Source organism: Oncorhynchus nerka, linkage group LG24 (genome assembly GCF_034236695.1).
Source record: "Oncorhynchus nerka isolate Pitt River linkage group LG24, Oner_Uvic_2.0, whole genome shotgun sequence".
In the NCBI taxonomy this organism is placed as follows: domain Eukaryota; kingdom Metazoa; phylum Chordata; class Actinopteri; order Salmoniformes; family Salmonidae; genus Oncorhynchus; species Oncorhynchus nerka.
Genome location: NC_088419.1, coordinates 71,531,415 through 71,548,968, shown reverse-complemented (window position 1 = coordinate 71,548,968; position 17,554 = coordinate 71,531,415). Strand labels below are relative to the sequence as shown.

Genomic DNA, 17,554 nt, shown 5'->3' with positions numbered 1-17,554 from the left:
TTTTAGAGATATTTGATTAGGAGAGATCTTACTTTTGCCATGTCCATCTCTCTTTGGTGAAGTCAAGTGTGTGTGTATGTTGTAGGTCTTGGGATGTATGATAGTCCTTTGTTCCTGCCTGGTCATGAGGATGAGTCTGGGGGCCTCAGTGTTCCCACCACACCCCTGCAGGTGGCTGCCCCAGGTACGGTACACACACACACACACACTAGGGTGACTACATGTTCCTGGATTGTGCGGGACAGTACTGCATTTTGGCCCTTTTGTCCTTCAAACAATCATGTCCTGAATTTTTTTATTTTTTTTTATTTTAACAAAACATAAATAACGAAAAGCAAAACATGCAATAATCCCAACCCTCACCCATGATTGAAGGACCTCAGACATTTACACTGTATATTTGTCAATATACTTATTCCACCCTTCAGATAGACACAGATAAACCCATTTTTCCCAATAAATCATAATTCTACCATTTCCTCTTGCAATGCATCCCTCTATTCTCACAATAGAGACTTGATCCGCCCCCATCTGCAACATTTCTGCTTTAAAAAAATATATATATACAGTGCCTTGCGAAAGTATTCAGCCCCCTTGAACTTTGCGACCTTTTGCCACATTTCAGGCTTCAAACATAAAGATATAAAACTGTATTTTTTTGTGAAGAATCAACAACAAGTGGGACACAATCATGAAGTGGAATGACATTTATTGGATATTTCAAACTTTTTTAACAAATCAAAAACGGAAAAATTAGGTGTGCAAAATTATTCAGCCCCCTTAAGTTAGTACTTTGTAGCGCCACCTTTTGCTGCGATTACAGCTGTAAGTGGCTTGGGGTATGTCTCTATCAGTTTTGCACATCGAGAGACTGAATTTTTTTCCCATTCCTCCTTGCAAAACAGCTCGAGCTCAGTGAGGTTGGATGGAGAGCATTTGTGAACAGCAGTTTTCAGTTCTTTCCACAGATTCTCGATTGGATTCAGGTCTGGACTTTGGTGTGTCTCCCAGGTGGCTTGTGGCAAACTTTAAACAACAGTTTTTATGGATATCTTTAAGAAATGGCTTTCTTCTTGCCACTCTTCCATAAAGGCCAGATTTGTGCAATATACGACTGATTGTTGTCCTATGGACAGAGTCTCCCACCTCAGCTGTATATCTCTGCAGTTCATCCAGAGTGATCATGGCCCTCTTGGCTGCATCTCTGATCAGTCTTCTCCTTGTATGAGCTGAAAGTTTAGAGGGACGGCCAGGTCTTGGTAGATTTGCAGTGGTCTGATACTCCTTCCATTTCAATATTATCGCTTGCACAGTGCTCCTTGGGATGTTTAAAGCTTGGGAAATCTTTTTGTATCCAAATCCGGCTTTAAACTTCTTCACAACAGTATCTCGGACCTGCCTGGTGTGTTCCTTGTTCTTCATGATGCTCTCTGCGCTTTTAACGGACCTCTGAAACTATCACAGTGCAGGTGCATTTATACAGAGACTTGATTACACACAGGTGGATTGTATTTATCATCATTAGTCATTTAGGTCAACATTGGATCATTCAGAGTTCCTCACTGAACTTCTGGAGAGAGTTTGCTACACTGAAAGTAAAGGGGCTGAATAATTTTGCACGCCCAATTTTTCAGTTTTTGATTTGTTAAACTTTTTTGAAATATCCAATAAATGTCGTTCCACTTCATGATTGTGTCCCACTTGTTGTTCATTCTTCACAAAGAAATACAGTTTTATATCTTTGTTTGAAGCCTGAAATGTGGCAAAAGGTCGCAAAGTTCAAGGGGGCCGAATACTTTCACAAGGCACTGTATATAACCTAAGTGCACAATGTTTCCTGTTGACTGACTGGTCCTTAAAGTCCCCCAGCAATACAGTTTGCAGGTCCAACCACACCCAGATATTATGTCATAATAAGCATTCCTGGACTTGACTCCAAAAACAAGACACCGATGGACAGTACCAAAAGAGATGCTCTGTTCTGTTTCCGCATGGCAGTCTGCACCGGTCTAACTGTTGAATACCCCGTATTGTGAGAATTTTAGATAATGGCTTTAATTGAAAATAATGAATTGATGCATCAATCGTATGTCAGTTCATAAACCCGATGGTATTGGGACATGGAAAAATCTGTTCCAAACTATCTTTAATTTTATGCAGCATAGTTGTCAACCCTCTTGACTGTTAGTGAAACTGATATATTTTATGATTTATATTAGTAATTTCAAGCCATTTATGAATGTTTTTAAGTAATTGCCTTTTCCATTTTTGTGGCAGAGCTGCAATGAGTTGGTTCTTTTGTATTGAGCATACTTGTATGACACAATTCTTCCGTTATAGTTTACAAATGTCCTGTATTGAATCAACGAATTCAAGCTGCACTAATTTAGAAAAAAAGAAGTTGATTTGTCAAGTGTTTGTCACATTCCAACCTGTCTCTTGTGGTCAATGAATATATATATATATACACTACCATTCAAAAGTTTGGTGTCGCTTAGATATGTCCTTGTTTTTGAAAGAAAAGCACTTATTTTTGTCCATTTTAAAATGACATAAACATTTTCAGAAATACAGTGTAGACATTGTTAATGTTATAAATTGTAGACTATTGTAGCTGGAAACTGCAGAGTTTTTATGGAATATCTACATAGGTGTACAGAGGCCCATTATCAGCAACCATCACTCCTGTGTTCCAATGGCACGTTGTGTTAGCTAATCCAAGTTATTCATTTTAAAAGGCTAATTGATCATTAGAAAACCCTTTTGCAATTATGTTAGCACATCTGAAAACAGTTGTGCTGATTTAAAAAGCAAAAAAACTTGCTTTCTTTAGACTAGTTGAGTATCTGGAGCATCAACATTTGTGGGTTCGATTACTGGCTCAAAATGGCCAGAAACGAATAACTTTTTTCTGAAACTCATCAGTCTATTCTTGTTCTGCGAAATGAAGGCTATTCCATGCGAGAAATTGCAAAGAAACTGAAGATCTCGTACAACGCTGTGCACTACTCCTTCACAGAACAGCGCAAACTGACTTTAACCAGAATAGAAAGGGTAGTGGGAGGCCCCGGTGCACAACAGATAAGACGTTAGTGTCTAGTTTGAGAAACAGACTCCTCACAAGTCCTCAACTGGCTACTTCATTAAATAGTACCCGCAAAATGCTAGTCTCAACTTCAACAGTGAAGAGGCGACTCCGGGATGCTGGCCTAGTCTACAGTAGGCCAGTTGTATTGCTTCTTTAATCAGGACAACAGTTTTCAGCTGTGCTAACATAATTGCAAAAGGGTTTCTAATGAGCAATTAGCCTTTTAAAATTATAAACTTGAATTAGGGAACACAGGAGTGATGGTTTCTGATAATGGGCCTCTATACTCCAATGTAGACATTCCATTAAAAATCTGCCGTTTCCAGCTACAATAGTAATTTACAACCTCAACCATGTGTGCACTGTATTTCTGATCAATTTGATGTTTTAAAATGGACAAAAAATTTGCTTTTCTTTCAAAAACAAGGACTTTTCTAAGTGGCCCCAACCTTTTAAACAGTAGTGTATATCATAAGGATGTGGTGACGCTAAACACTTTTCCAGTCGTTGAGATTTGATATTCTGCGTAGCATAAGTCGAGACGTAGGCCAGTGTTATATGGTAAACCAATCACATTTGTCAAATCCTTGGGGGTTAAATTCCACTTATTAATTTAAATACATTCCAGGTGACTACCTCATGAAGCTGGTTGAGAGAATGCCAAGAGTGTGCAAAGCTGTCATCAAGGCAAAGGGTGGCTACTGATGAATCTCAAATATATTTACTTTAACACTTTTTTGGGGTACTAAATTAATCCATGTGTTACTTCATAGTTGAGGTCTTCACTAATATTCTACGATGTAGAAAATAGTACAAATAAAGAAAAGCCCTGGAATGAGTAGGTGTCTAAACTTTTGACTGGTACTGTATGTAACCCCTTTTTTGGGGTAGGCACAAAACTACTTCCATTTGTTACTTAAAACAGGTATTGGTTAACCTTCAGATGAGACCTGTGGCACTTGTGGGGGTCGTAGAGTGGAGTCCCATTCGTTTGTGGCCCAAATGGTCCAGACGCTATAGACGTTAATGTGAGAAGACTTTTCGGGATGCCTCTTGGTCTAACAAACACCGCTCTAGCCACCTTTCACTGCAGATGCGGAAGTGCGACACTGGTAGATGGAGTCCATTGAGAAGCATCCAATGCAAAAAAACAGATCTCTAGCTTAAACTGACAGACTGATGGGGATTTTTTTAATATGCAACCAGTGTGTCAATCGACTCTAGGGGGTTAATAAGTTCATTAGAGTTAACTGCACCTCAGATTGCATCCCAAATAAATGTTTGTGTTCAAGTAACAGACATTTCAACAAACTCTGGATAAGCGTCTGCTAATTCTCTCCCCCTCCCACCAGTGTCCATATTTGCAGAGGTCCCGCCATCTGACGGCACGGAACAGACCTCTCAGTCTGTTCCCATGGTAACCACCTCAACCCCAGGCTTGGTGGTGGCTGAAGGACCTAGTCCTGGGGACGAGAGGGATGATGTCTTCATGGTGCCGGGGGGAGACCTGTGAGACCACTTTGCTTACTCTATGAAATTCATCAAAAGTAAAGCTTCAAATTGTATAGCTGACTGAACTTGAACCGCAACAGTAATGGTGTGATCTCCAGAGTGAATGACCTGTGTGTTGTGTCCAGTGTGGAGGTGTCTCTGGAACCTGTAATGTCTCGGGCGAGGGAGATAGAGGAACCTACCCAGGTCTCAGATGACTGCGGCCTGCCTTCTACCAGCCAGGAACTCTCCTCCAGCTCTGCAGGTACTGACCCCAACTCTCTACAGTACCAGACCTGCCAACATGCACACATTTTGCGTACCAACTATGCAATTCTCTGTCGCTGTATGCAGGTACGAGATCTGAGTTAAAAGTAAGCAGAAATTAATAGGGCCTGTTTTTTTTTTACTGTTGTTTTTTTAATACAAAAATAATCAAAAATAAATCCACTGAGTAAATCTAACATCCCGATTTCTCAAGCTGCAACACAGACATGTACGGAGTTTGTGTAAATGGACATGGAGATTAATACATCATTATTGGACATAGCTACCCCTTGTCTGCCCCTCCTGTTTGTTGTGATGCTGAGTTTGCCGACTGTCAGCTGTACGTAAAAACATGGACAAATCCCTTTTTGACTCCGTGTGTTGTGGAAAGGTCAACACTAATTGTTTCAAGCTAACATAAGATGGACATTCAGTGGGCTCTAAAGTGCCAGCAGTTCACTCACGTTTGCTAGTGAAATAAATTAAATGCATATACAAAAAATAACTGGTCGCATTTGTGCGTGTGATATACGTTTAATTCTGCATCCCATTAGTTGTATTTTCCACATAACATTACGAGGATCATCTAACCTGATTAACAGTAAATATGATCCACGTCACAAAAAGCATTACAAAATAACAATAAAAAATAAATCTCAAGACTGCGCGATGAAAAATGGACGAGTGTTCAGTATTGGCTATAGAGGCAATGCTTCTAAAATGCCTTTGCACTGGAGTTGAGATTTTATACATTTTGAAAATCTGAAATTATGTATGCGCTGCAAAGAAATGCAATAGGCTGAAACAGCGGACTCTTCTAGCGAACAGCGTTCAGATTCCATTTGTGGTAGCCTACTGAACAGGTCTGCAGTTCTCTAACATCTAACCTCCACTAGCTAACCCTCAATACCTTAGTGTGCCCTACCCAAGCCAACAGGCCTACTCTATACCCTTACCAATACCCCTCCATTCATACTGGTTGTTGGAATTGTATATGGTCTACATTCTAGTTGTGAGATTCCTCTCAAATGTGAGTATTTATACTGGTTTTATAGGAGCTTGGCTCTGACCTCCTTGGAATGTTTAATTAAATGGTCCATTGTCTCTGACTAGTAGGCCGTATTGCGTTCTCAGTTTTGGCTGTAGTAGTGTTAGAATGAGCCGTGTGTAACTGCTCCCTTTGTCTCTCTGCTTTAGACACTAGTAGGACTCAGCCCAAACCCTCTAGACCAGGACACAGCCGACAGCTCCAACGCTGGACAGAGAACCGCATGAGGAGAGGTGAGTGAACAGACATTTATATTGTGCACAGCTCTTAATACAACATATAAAACCAAGTCGAGAATAATTGTTGATGTTAAATCGATTTTAATAGTCAAAAAATGCAAAGAGAAATGTTTCATCTAAAATGATTTGTTACATTAGCATCGTCTTTGCATTATATATTATACAGGCGCTGTACAGAATCAGAATGATTTGTTTTTACATTAATAAAGCAGACCTTTGTCTCATACCAATATGTCTCGTTTGATGGGAACCAGGGACGTTGCCATCACGGGGTGTAACTGGGACTGGGAGGAGATTTGCCCGATAAACAACCGATCAGAGCTCCTGCCCCAACATTATTTCCATCTCCACAAGACATCATTCCCGCTACAAGACTGGGCACCATGGTTCCAAAGAGAACCTGCGTTTACCAGAAATCTAAATTATGTATCTGCTGTAGTTATGGTGATCACTGATCATTTCATTGTTATGATGAATAATCTTTTTTTTTTTAAAGATTTGTTACGTGGAGTCTTTGCTAAAACATTGTTGGTTTTATGAATAATGATGCTAATAAAGTTTGAGATCCATTAGGAAAATGGTGTCAGTGAATCTGTTTTTGAATGTCCCTGCGGTTTCTCCTCAAACTTCCTTTGGACAGTTGAAAAAGTCTTTGGCGGAGTTCTTCTGGGGAGCAGAGCTCACCGGGGGAGTTGCTATGAAAGGTCGCTCATCTCCCATATTGACGTTGTAGTATTTGGCTGAAAGACACGGGAAGAGGGTGGGTTAATTTGAGGAAAATATGGGCTCACTTGGTCTCTGGACCAAATGGCTCACTTGGTCTCATTTGCAGAGTTTCCTTGTTTTGAACTGAACCATGCAAAATATAAAACTGGCAAAGGAAAATGTTAATCACTTCATATATGTCCAAGAATTTTCAAGTTTGTGTAGCAATATGATACTGACAGAACCACCAACAATGAACCATGTTTTGTCAGAAAAACATGACCTGTGGGAGGCCTCTTTAATTGGCCACAGCAGACCCTGAGCCCCAATTTAGTGTATCTTAATGACAATGACTAGACAAACACCTCCCTCCTTATGGAGTAAGGAAGGGCTGCTGTTGACACAAACTCCTAGGACAGGATCCGGACCAAGCCGTGCCAGCAGACCCATCTACTCCACCCTCCTCTCTGACCCACCCTGCCTAGACACATGGGGCTCAGATGTGTCCGACATTACGTTGTTCGAAGGTCTAGGACTGGATTTTTACAGCAGACCGACAGGTGCAGGGTTTTCCACCAAACCATTTTTCATCAAAGACCGGCTACAGGCTCGGATTTGGGTAATAAAAATAGTATCTTGGCTAAATACTTACAGCGTGAGAAGAGGTAGTAGTTGTATCCCTCTGGTTTCTTGTGGGTGGGGATGGACACGGCGGAGGTCACGGTGGACGGGAAGCCTCTCCAGGTCAGACGGATGTTGATCTCCTGTCCCAGCAGAGGCGCTGAGAGGAGAGACCATTCAGTTTAGAGAGTGACAAAATGTAATTTGAGGAGTGAGATATTTGAACTGGAACATTTGTCTAGGTGTCTTGGGAGTACAAATTCCAGTTTGAGGAAATTATTTAGTTCTTAAATCTGTCGGTTTACTTCTAATAAAAACATTGTTGCGACATTCCACTAGAATCTGATTCTGCACCCACACAACCTGACTATTGTGATTGTTTTCTCTGAATAACCTGCTTACATTCAGTGAACCTCGTTTCCTCTTTCTCTTACCCTCCTTCCGAGCCGCATCTGAGTCTTTATAGAGAACTAAATGCATCTCAGATCAAATAAAACCTGTCCGTGAGTGGTTTTCCAGGTTCTCAGCATTGCCTGCCTCAGACTAATAAAATGTTCAGTGAAAGGACTGAAATGTCAAGTTGGGCAGCTCATTACCTGCTTGCCTAGCAACACGGTTGCGTACGGTATAAACAGAGTAGTGGACCTTCCTGCCGCATGTAGGGCTGATGCCAGACTGGTAGGAATACTTCTGCACCAAGCCTCCTGGAACAGACAATCATCCAGATATTAGACGTGGTAGCTCAGGATGACATGGGCATGCTTGTTTTTTGTGCTTTACCAGAAACAGCCGAAACCTATGAGTAAATCTATTATCACTGGCTTTAGCAATAAAAATTATTCTAATGTATTTATATCAGAGTTTATATTGTCACATTATGGTGTAAGTCACAGGAGGTTGGTGTCACCTTAATTGGGGAGGACGGGCTCATAATGGCTGGAGTGGAATGGTATCAAATACAACAAACACATGGTTTCCATGTGTTTGATGCCATTTTATTCGCTACGTTCCAGACATTATAAGCCGTCCTCCCCTCAGCAGCCTCCACTGGGTAAGTAGTGTACAGCAGTCAGTCACCTCTCTTGAAGAAGTAGACCGACTCTCTCCTCTTGCGGTACTCTGGCACAGACAGGGCAGCCGTGATCTGTCCTTGCAGCCCATCGAAGCCCGCACTGATTAACTTGGGGTAGCCGGGCTCCATCATGCCATTCTCGAACCTCCAGTAGTTAGAACCCTATGGAGGGGAGAAGGCACATAGATAAACAATTTTGTTCTCTATCAACTCCACTTAATGTAGTATAAAAGTAGGTATTATAACACTATGTTTGGGATAGTTACATTCTAGGCCTATTGAACAGATACCCTTCACTTCAAGTCAGTAATACTGTATGACAAAATGGAAATTCTCCCATTTGCTTTGGGTATCTTATGTTTTAATGTTACATAGGTGGTGTACCTTGAAGAAGTATGTCTTGCCCTGGCAGTTGCAGCGGGTGAAGACTGTGTCGATGGGAGAAGGGACACCCCACACGTCTGTGATCCCACGGGCAGGTCCAGGCACCCTATTGCTGTCCAACACCCAGAAATAGTGTCCTAAAGAAGGACAGTGGAAGCAACACTGGTATGGTATGTCCATCTGCATCGAGTCCTCAATTACTTTTCATCCTCATCCTATTTTTTTTATTTAACTAGGCAAGTCAGTTAAGAACAAATGATTTACAATGATGGCCTACCCTCTATCTATCTTCTAGTCTATAATACAGGGGTTGTCTTACTGTAGCTAACCATCTTTACCCTTGTAAATTAACGTGAAACATTTACATGTTTGGGGTTCTCTTGGGTTTGAAAAACAATCAGTGTCACATCTACAAAATGTGGATAAGAGCTGAAGGACAGTCCAGTCACAACATCACAAAGGCAGACAGGGTGCGGTCTAGGAATGCAAACCCAACATCTGGTGTGTCTGGTACATGGTCTAGATACTGTAATTATATAGTCTAAGTGTTATGGTCTGGCACTGACCTCTGAAAACCACCACGGTCCCATTCCTCAGCGTAGTCACCGCGCCGACGGGACGACCGCTGCAGATGTTGGTGTCATTGTGTTCATCTGGAGAAAAAGGAAGCACACGAGGACTAATAAGAAAAACAAGTGAACCAGGACCATTTGAAGTGTCTGTCCAAGTGTTAATTGGCTAAAGGGGCAATCAGCAGTTGCTACAGCAATTATTTTAACTTATAAATGAATGACATGTACCCATTGATTCCTGAAGAATATAACAGTTCATGAGCTGAGTTCAGCTGTCGTACTTTATCAGAACCCAAAATATAAGCTTGTTTTACTCCAATGTTTGTAAACAAAGTAAATGTAAACAAACACTAAATAGCCTCAACATGGTTAAAACTATAATTTTGATATCAGGGTTGGTCAGTCCTTGTATCCATAGTCTATATTTCTCCAGGCCCGTCCCTCAGCTTTTTACTTAAACAGTGACGTGAGAACGCTTTGTTATTGTTTCAACTGCTGATTGCTGCTTTAATGTGACCTCTGTCTGTTTTGCTCTGTGAAGGAGCTGAGGACTTTTTTCCAAACCACAGAAAGTGCTGGACTGTCTTCTTAGGCTATGGGAAAACTGTCACCTTTGACTGTCACCAGTTAATATAGTGCCGCTACACTTGACAAGAGGAAGCCCTTTTCATCCAAGAGAAGTAATACAATCCAATGTGACACATTAAGGAAAGGATAGGCTGGCAAATCGACCTAGTAATAAGCCTGGTGACTCTACCATTGCCCAGTAATAAGGATGGTGACTCTACCATTGCCCAGTAATAAGGCTGGTGACTCTACCATTGCCCAGTAATAAGGCTGGTGACTCTACCATTGCCCAGTAATAAGGCTGGTGACTCTACCATTGCCCAGTAATAAGGCTGGTGACTCTACCATTGCCCAGTAATAAGGCTGGTGACTCTACCATTGCCCAGTAACAAGGCTGGTGACTCTACCATTGCCCAGTAATAAGGCTGGTGACTCTACCATTGCCCAGTAACAAGGCTGGTGACTCTACCATTGCCCAGTAATAAGGCTGGTGACTCTACCATTGCCCAGTAATAGGTGCTCTACCACTTTGACTGTTTCGTTGCAATATTATTAAAGTAAGACAAAGCAAGATCCAACATGGTTAAGCTTACCTGCTTGGTAGTCCCTGGGGTTGTCTGTGCCCAGATCTTGGTTGATATCAGTGAGGGTGCTGGGCCGTGTAGGACTGGGCTTGGGTTTCCCTGTGGGTTTACTGGGCTTGGGTTTCTCCGTGGTTTTGTTGGGGGTGGGTTTGATGGTGGGGACGAGAGTGAGCTTCATGGGGTCTGTAGTGGTCTCCTCTGGTGCGGCCTTGTCTCCTTCCTCTTCATGTCCCGTTGGGTCTGTGGATGTGGCCTGAGGATCTGAGGTGGGAGGCGTTGCCAGATCTCCAGTCTGGGGGATACTGCTGTCATCAAAACTTTCTGGGGTGTCCACTCTGCCAGGTTTAGCTTCGGGACCACTATCAGATGCTGGTGCCTCAGAGGCCGCATTGGGATCCTGTGGGTCTGAAGGGGTGGTTGTTGGGGCATTCTCCTTGTAGCTGTCCTGCTCTGAGCTTGGGGTAGATCCTTCAGGGGCACTGGGTGTCTGGTCAGGCTTGGTGGAGGGGGTGGTGCTGTCTAGAGATGCAGGGGTAGCCTCAGGATCCTCTGGGCCTGAGGGTGTACCCTGTGTGGGGCCGGTAGAGGTTGGGTCGGAGGCTGGTGTGGTGGCAGCATTCTCTAGGTTTGAGGGTCTGGGTTCAGAGTCCTTTGGCAGTGTGTTCTCAGATTCGGCCTCCTGACCCTCAGGGTCCAATTCACTCTGTCCTTCAGATAGGAGTTCAGGGGTGTCCTCTGCAGGAGTAAGCCCAGGCTGGGGCACTGAGCTCGGGAAGACCTGGTCGGAGGGCTGGGGGGAGGCAGGGGTGGGCTCAGAGGAGGATCTAGGGGGAGTTGTGTCTAATGCAGACGGGCTGCTGCTGGAATCAGGCTGTCCCTCAGGAACACTGGAGTCTGGAGTTGAAAAACATGAGATTTGATGTCTGTGTCAGATTTGATTTGACTCCAAATGACTCAAAGTAGATTGTGAAACACCTTGTCAAATGCATTGCTTGCTGTTTGGGGTTTTAGGCTGGGTTTCTGTACAGCACTTTGAGATATCAGCTGATGTACCATAAGAGGGAGGAGTGTCTTAAGTGGGATATATATACCTGTGATGGTGAGAAATGTTTGTTTGGCTGTCTGAATTACAGCTGTAAAGACCCTTTGGCATAATTAAACTTGGTTAAGCTTCTCTAGTGTCTGTGAGTTATTTACTCTGAAAAATAAGATCCTAACAGTATATATGCATTTTGTAAACTCCTGTCCTGACTGCATAATTAATGGCCGTACTGGGACAATAAAGATTGAATTTCATTGAATCCCTTACCTGCTGTCTCAGTGGGAACCTCCTTGGCTGGTTCGGCAAGGTAGGGGTTGGCCTCTGCTGGTGGGGTCCCCTCTTGGCTAGGTGTTGCCTCTGGATCCCATTCCTCAGGGAAGGGTGTGTAGTCCCCCTCTAAAATGGCCTCTTGCTCAGCCTCAGGAGAGGGAACAGGGAGTTCTGGCCAGGTCTCACCCTTTACATCTGTGGAAGGGAATAAGGGCAAATGAATGTCAAATTCACATTCACACATCTTCTAACTAGCAATTCAACATAGGCTAAATAAAAAGTGAATTTGTAGCTATGTTGAGAAATGAGGAAAATGTTTCTCTCACCATCTCCCTGTTCATCCTGGAGTTCTGGTTCTGGAGTGACCAATGGCATGAACTGGTCATCTGACACATTTGAAAATGAATGTAATTGTTTATTAACATAACTGAGTTATAGGTGGTATGTGTAATTGCACAACTCTGTCTCTCTGATATTTTCCTATTTTTCTAGTTCATCCTGGCATGTCTTGAATCAAACCACAGACACTGATGACATTCCAGGCTGGAATACACTTCTACAGTGCCAACGGGTCTGTAGTGGACTGGCCAGAGTGCATCAATCCAAAAACACCCTGTTTTATCCCGAATCGACCTTTGGGTTGCAACCCACATATAACACTTCCATCTCCTCATCCATCCTGGCCTCATCTCGCCATTCCTCACTTCTCTCTTTGATTGAGACTGTGCCTGTTGCCCTCCTCCACACGGCCCACTCATAATGACATTATTTCCCCATGTTTCTCTTGGCCGTTGGGGCTGGCCCGGACACAGAGCTCCTGGCTACCTCTGAGGAGACATGGCCTCCGGGCTCCGGCTCAAGTCACAGCTGGAGAGAATGTCACAGCAGCAGGACAGGCAGCCAATCCAAAACATCTTGGAATCACACTCTCTGCCATGTTTGACTGGTCAGGAAAAGTTCAAAAGATCTGTGTTTTTCATTAGACAATATTACTCTCTTATTACAGGGAATGTTTTGACTTTGTCATTGGAAGATGTTGGCCTGAGTGAATAATTGTGAAAATTAAATTTTCAGTCTCATTTAGGGCTGAAGTGTTGGTTATCCATCTCCTCAGTAAGGTTGTTCTGAAGATACTGACCTTCATTTAGTTCCTCCTGTGGATTGGGAGTCATCTCTGGCTCCTCATTTGGCTGGATCTGGGGAGGCTCTGGCTCTGGTGTGTCAACCAAGTACTAAATGAGTCAGAGTATCCAAAAGCAACCAACTTTCCTATAATATCTCTCAAATCTAATACTTAATGAAATATACCTTTTGGTTTGTTATCAATTACGTTATTGCATGAGCTAGTCTTTGGTGTTGTACTGGCTGGTTTTGTGCTTGTAATGGTAAATACTAAGACAGAAAATAATTAAGATGAACAGACAGGCTTCTGCATTTTAACATGCATAACGCTATTGATATGAATATACTGCATGAATAGTGCCAGCATGCCTATCTTTAAATAAAAGCTATACCTTTTGGTGTTTCATCATTTACGTTATTACATGAGCTAGTCTTCAGTGGTGTTGTGCTGCCTGGTTGTTTGGTGTCTGTAGTAATTATTAAAAGAGAAAAAAATGAACTGACGCAGGCTACTGCATGAGTTTAACATTTACATGCATATTTACATGCCTAGTGCCAACATGCCTATCTTTAAATCAACTAACTCTAACCACTTTTTCATTGTAAGTCATACTATAATTTATACGATGTTATTTCATACATTAAATTATATACTATCTTTACCTGTGGATGCAATACAGAAAAGTTTGTGTCTACAGAAAGTATGCATACCCCTTGACTTTTTCCACAATTTGTTGTGTTACAGTCTGAATTTAAAATGGATTCAATTGAGATTTTTTGTGACTGGTCTACACAAAATACCACATAATTCAAAGTATTATTATTATTATTTTTATTTTTTTACAAATTAATAAAAAATATAAATAAATGAAATATCTTCCATCAATAAGTATTCAACCCCTTTGTTATGGCAAGCCTAAATACGTTCAGTGGTAAAAATGTGCTTAATAAGTCACATTAATAGCATTTAACATTATTTTTTTAATGACTACCTCATCTGTACAGCACACATACAATTATATGTAAGGTCCCTCAGTGGAAGAGTGAATCTCCAACACAGATTCAACCCCAAAGACCAGGGAGGTTTTCCAATGCCTCACAAAGAAGGACACCCATTGGTAGATGAGTAAACATTTTTTTTAAAGCAGATATTGAATATCCCTTTGAGCATTGTCAAGTTATTAATGACACTTTAGATGGTGTATCAATACACCCAGTCGCTACAAAGATACAGGTGTCCTTCCTAACTCAGTTGCCGGAGAGGAAGGAAACCGCTCAGGGATTTCACCATGAGGCCAATGGTGACTTTAAAACAGTTACAGAGTTGAATGTCTGTGATAGGAGAAAACTAAGGATGGATCAACAACATTGTAGTTACTCCATAATACTAACCTAATTGACAGAGTGAAAAGAAGGAAGCCTGAACAGAATACAAATATTCCAAAACATGCATCCTATTTTCAAGCATAGTGGTGGCTGCATCATGTTATGGGTATGCTTGTAATAGTTCAGGACTGGGGAGTTTTTCAGGATAAAAAAAGAAACGGAATATAGCTAAGCACAGGCATATTTCTAGAGGAAAACCTGGTTCAGTCTACTTTCCACCAGAAACTGGGAGATGGATTCCCCTTTCAGCAGGACAATAACCTAAACCACAAGGCCAAATCTACTGTACACTTACTAAGAAGATAGTGACTGTTCCTGAGTGGCCGATTTACAGTTTGATTTAAATCTACTTGAAAATTCGAGGGCAAGACCTGAAAATTTAGGTCTAGCAATGATCAACAACCAATTTGATAGAGCTTGAAGAATTTTGAAAATAATAATGGGCAAATGTTGCACAATTCAAGTGTGGAAAGCTTACCCAGTGTTGTAACTTTAATGTGTTACAGAGTTAATGTTTAAGTTAACTCATTGAACTGTATCTAAACATATTTCTTTACAGTTATTTACATATGTAATTGTATTGGTTTGAATTGACGCTTTTTGACTGCAAGTTCCAGAATGCCTTGCGAGAGGAATGAGAGAGATAACGCGCCAATTATGTGCAGGTGCTAGTGATTGTGGCTGACTTTCCGACAGCATCTTACCTGCATTGCTCTGTACCCAAACAAAGTTGTTAAATGTAAAGTGAACAAGTATTCTTACTAAAAGAAGCTTTCGTATCAAACCCGACGTCCCAAGTCATTACTTTGAAGTTGGTTCATCTAAAACCCAGAAAGACTCACAGATGTAATCACTGCCAAAGGTGCTTCTACAAAGTAGTGACTCGGGGGTGAATACTTGTGCAAATGAGAGATTTCTGTATTTCTATTTCAATAAATTAGCAAACATTTCTAAAAACATGTTTTCACTTTGTCATTGTGGGTTATTGTTTGTAGATGGGTGAGAAAATACATTTATTGAATCCCTTTTGAATTCAGGCTGTAATGCAACAAAATATGGAATAAGTCAAGGGGTATGAATACTTTCTGAAGGTACCGTACATGCAAAAAAAAACATGCATGGTTTCAGTGTAGAATTTTACTTCAGAAGACCATGCTAGGTGTGTGACATTTTACTAACCTTCAATACCACACTGGCTCTTGTAATCTGGGCAGCACTTGCTGTAGCGAGCGCAGTCCGGATCACAGTCACACTGCCTGCCTCTCTTAAAGGATTCGCCACACCGCCCTTTACACGAGTCACCTGGTACACAGTCAGACATACAGTACATCCATTATCACACCAGTCCCCTCCTGGTTATGTTATAACCCACGCATAATACCTGTACACCCATGTGCGTCTATATCATCTAAAAACACGTCAAGCATTCTAATGGGTTATTATGAGCCACATCTTGTTTATCATAATGTAATGTCACTCGGATACCACAAATAAATAGATAAAAGTCCTTACTGGTGGTGCACTGGGATTCGTAGTCCTTACAGCACTCCTCGTGAGTGAGACAGTCATAATCACACTGGCACATGTAACCCCTGTAATACTCTCCTCCACATCTCCCACTACAGCTTGCTATACAGAAAGGTCAACAACATAAAGAATATTTTGTGTCATTCAGTTGTCTAGCACACAGTCATGGAGATCTTTCCACAAACAGACAGTCACAAGTCACCAGCAATGACAACAGTATCAATATCATTTCAACAATAAGGCCTTGTCACATGGACTTGTCACTTGTCACATGGACTTGTCACACTGACAAGATAATGGTGGAATCCTACATTACAGAGCCAGAAAAAAACTATTTTCCCCTCCTAGTTAATCATTTGTGAATGAGTAAATATAAATCAGTGTATATAAAGCATATACAGTCTGTTATACTTTTACAGAAAGAAATTCAGTACGCTCATGGTAATTTACATAGTGACAACATGCATCCTTATCATCTCTAACGGAGGTTAGAACCATTTAGAATAAAACCCAGAAACACCACACACCAGAAAACGAATCAAAGCTATTTACATATGCAGTGATTAAAAATACTCACACTGAGCAGAATTGAATGGGAGAGCACAAGCCAGCAGAAGAAGAGTAGAAATAACTGATGGAGTCATCTTCACAGGTGTCCTCTGTTTCAACCTGAGCAATAGCATTCAGACAGACAGAAAGGAGAGAACAAAGAACATCACAACTCAATTAATTTATATTCCATTATAAATCATATAGCCTATGCACAATGACTTGAGAGTGAAAGGTCTCACTGTACCTTGAAAGAGTGACCCTCCGTTCAAATCCTGCTGAGTCCTGCACTGTGTCTGCTTTTATAAGGACTGAGAGAGAGGCAGGCTGCCGGTTTCTTCTCTGACAGGGATTCCCGTTAATTTTGAGAACCCGGCCAATTAAAACCCACAAGTGATTCGCAGACTAGACTCCTACGCAATGAAGGGAGGGAACCCTAGACTGCACATTTCTCCCTGCACATTTTGAGTAAGAGTTGGACCTGCTCCAACACGTGTTTACTGTGCCAGTCAGATGACATCACACAGACTGGTGTACCCTTTTCTTTCAAAACAAGATTACAAAAAGAAGTTCAGCAAAAGGGTATTAAATTAACTCAAGACAGGCTTATGCTATTTATTTAGTCTTTTCAGATCATTCCTATGAATATTGGCTAAGGTGGCAATCTGAAATGGGTTATTATTATATCTTTTTCTGAATTCAATCAAATTCTGTTCTCGGAAATAACATCTCAAAATTCAACCAAGGAGGCTTGAATAAATATTTTGTGTTCAGATCCCCCAAAAAATTTGCCAGTATTTTTCAGGAAGAAGTAGCCTATTTAAATTCGATTAGGATATTGCATGATTATGTGATTATGGTAATATTTTACCAGAAACTAATAGACTGGTGGGACCACGCCAGTCTTCTACTCAGAAGACTGTTTGTTTTTATTCTAAGAATGATTGGTGTGGTTTAGCCTATGTGGTCAGGCTGGTCACTGGTTGTTACTCATGCCACATATAAATAAAAGTGTGATTT

General features: G+C 41.5%; 2 protein-coding genes across 3 annotated transcripts in view; one reads left to right on the top strand and one right to left on the bottom strand.

Moving 5' to 3' along the window:
• Positions 1–6,711, top strand: part of LOC115108547 (nucleoprotein TPR-like) — a 39,268-nt gene extending 32,557 nt beyond the window's left edge. The window contains 5 exon segments of the mRNA XM_065009136.1: positions 86–184; positions 4,441–4,597; positions 4,726–4,844; positions 6,044–6,127; positions 6,388–6,711. Coding sequence (XP_064865208.1) covers positions 86–184; positions 4,441–4,597; positions 4,726–4,844; positions 6,044–6,127; positions 6,388–6,440 — 512 coding nt within the window. The 3' untranslated portion in view covers positions 6,441–6,711.
• LOC115108548 (proteoglycan 4-like) lies at positions 6,711–16,851 on the bottom strand. Of its 2 annotated transcripts, XM_029633032.2 has the most exons (15): positions 16,782–16,851; positions 16,563–16,654; positions 15,971–16,087; positions 15,638–15,760; positions 13,465–13,539; positions 13,089–13,163; positions 12,277–12,336; positions 11,948–12,145; positions 10,648–11,532; positions 9,482–9,568; positions 8,916–9,052; positions 8,537–8,693; positions 8,056–8,163; positions 7,491–7,619; positions 6,711–6,873 (listed from the first exon to the last, which is right to left on the bottom strand). In XM_029633032.2, exons 2-15 carry the CDS (start codon positions 16,627–16,629, stop codon positions 6,755–6,757), a joined length of 2,337 nt encoding a protein of 778 aa, XP_029488892.2. In that variant the 5' UTR covers positions 16,630–16,654; positions 16,782–16,851; the 3' UTR covers positions 6,711–6,754. The 2 variants fall into 2 exon arrangements, with proteins under 2 accessions (XP_029488892.2, XP_029488893.2); XM_029633033.2 differs by lacking the exon at positions 13,465–13,539.
• Between the last annotated feature and the right edge of the window lie 703 nt (positions 16,852–17,554).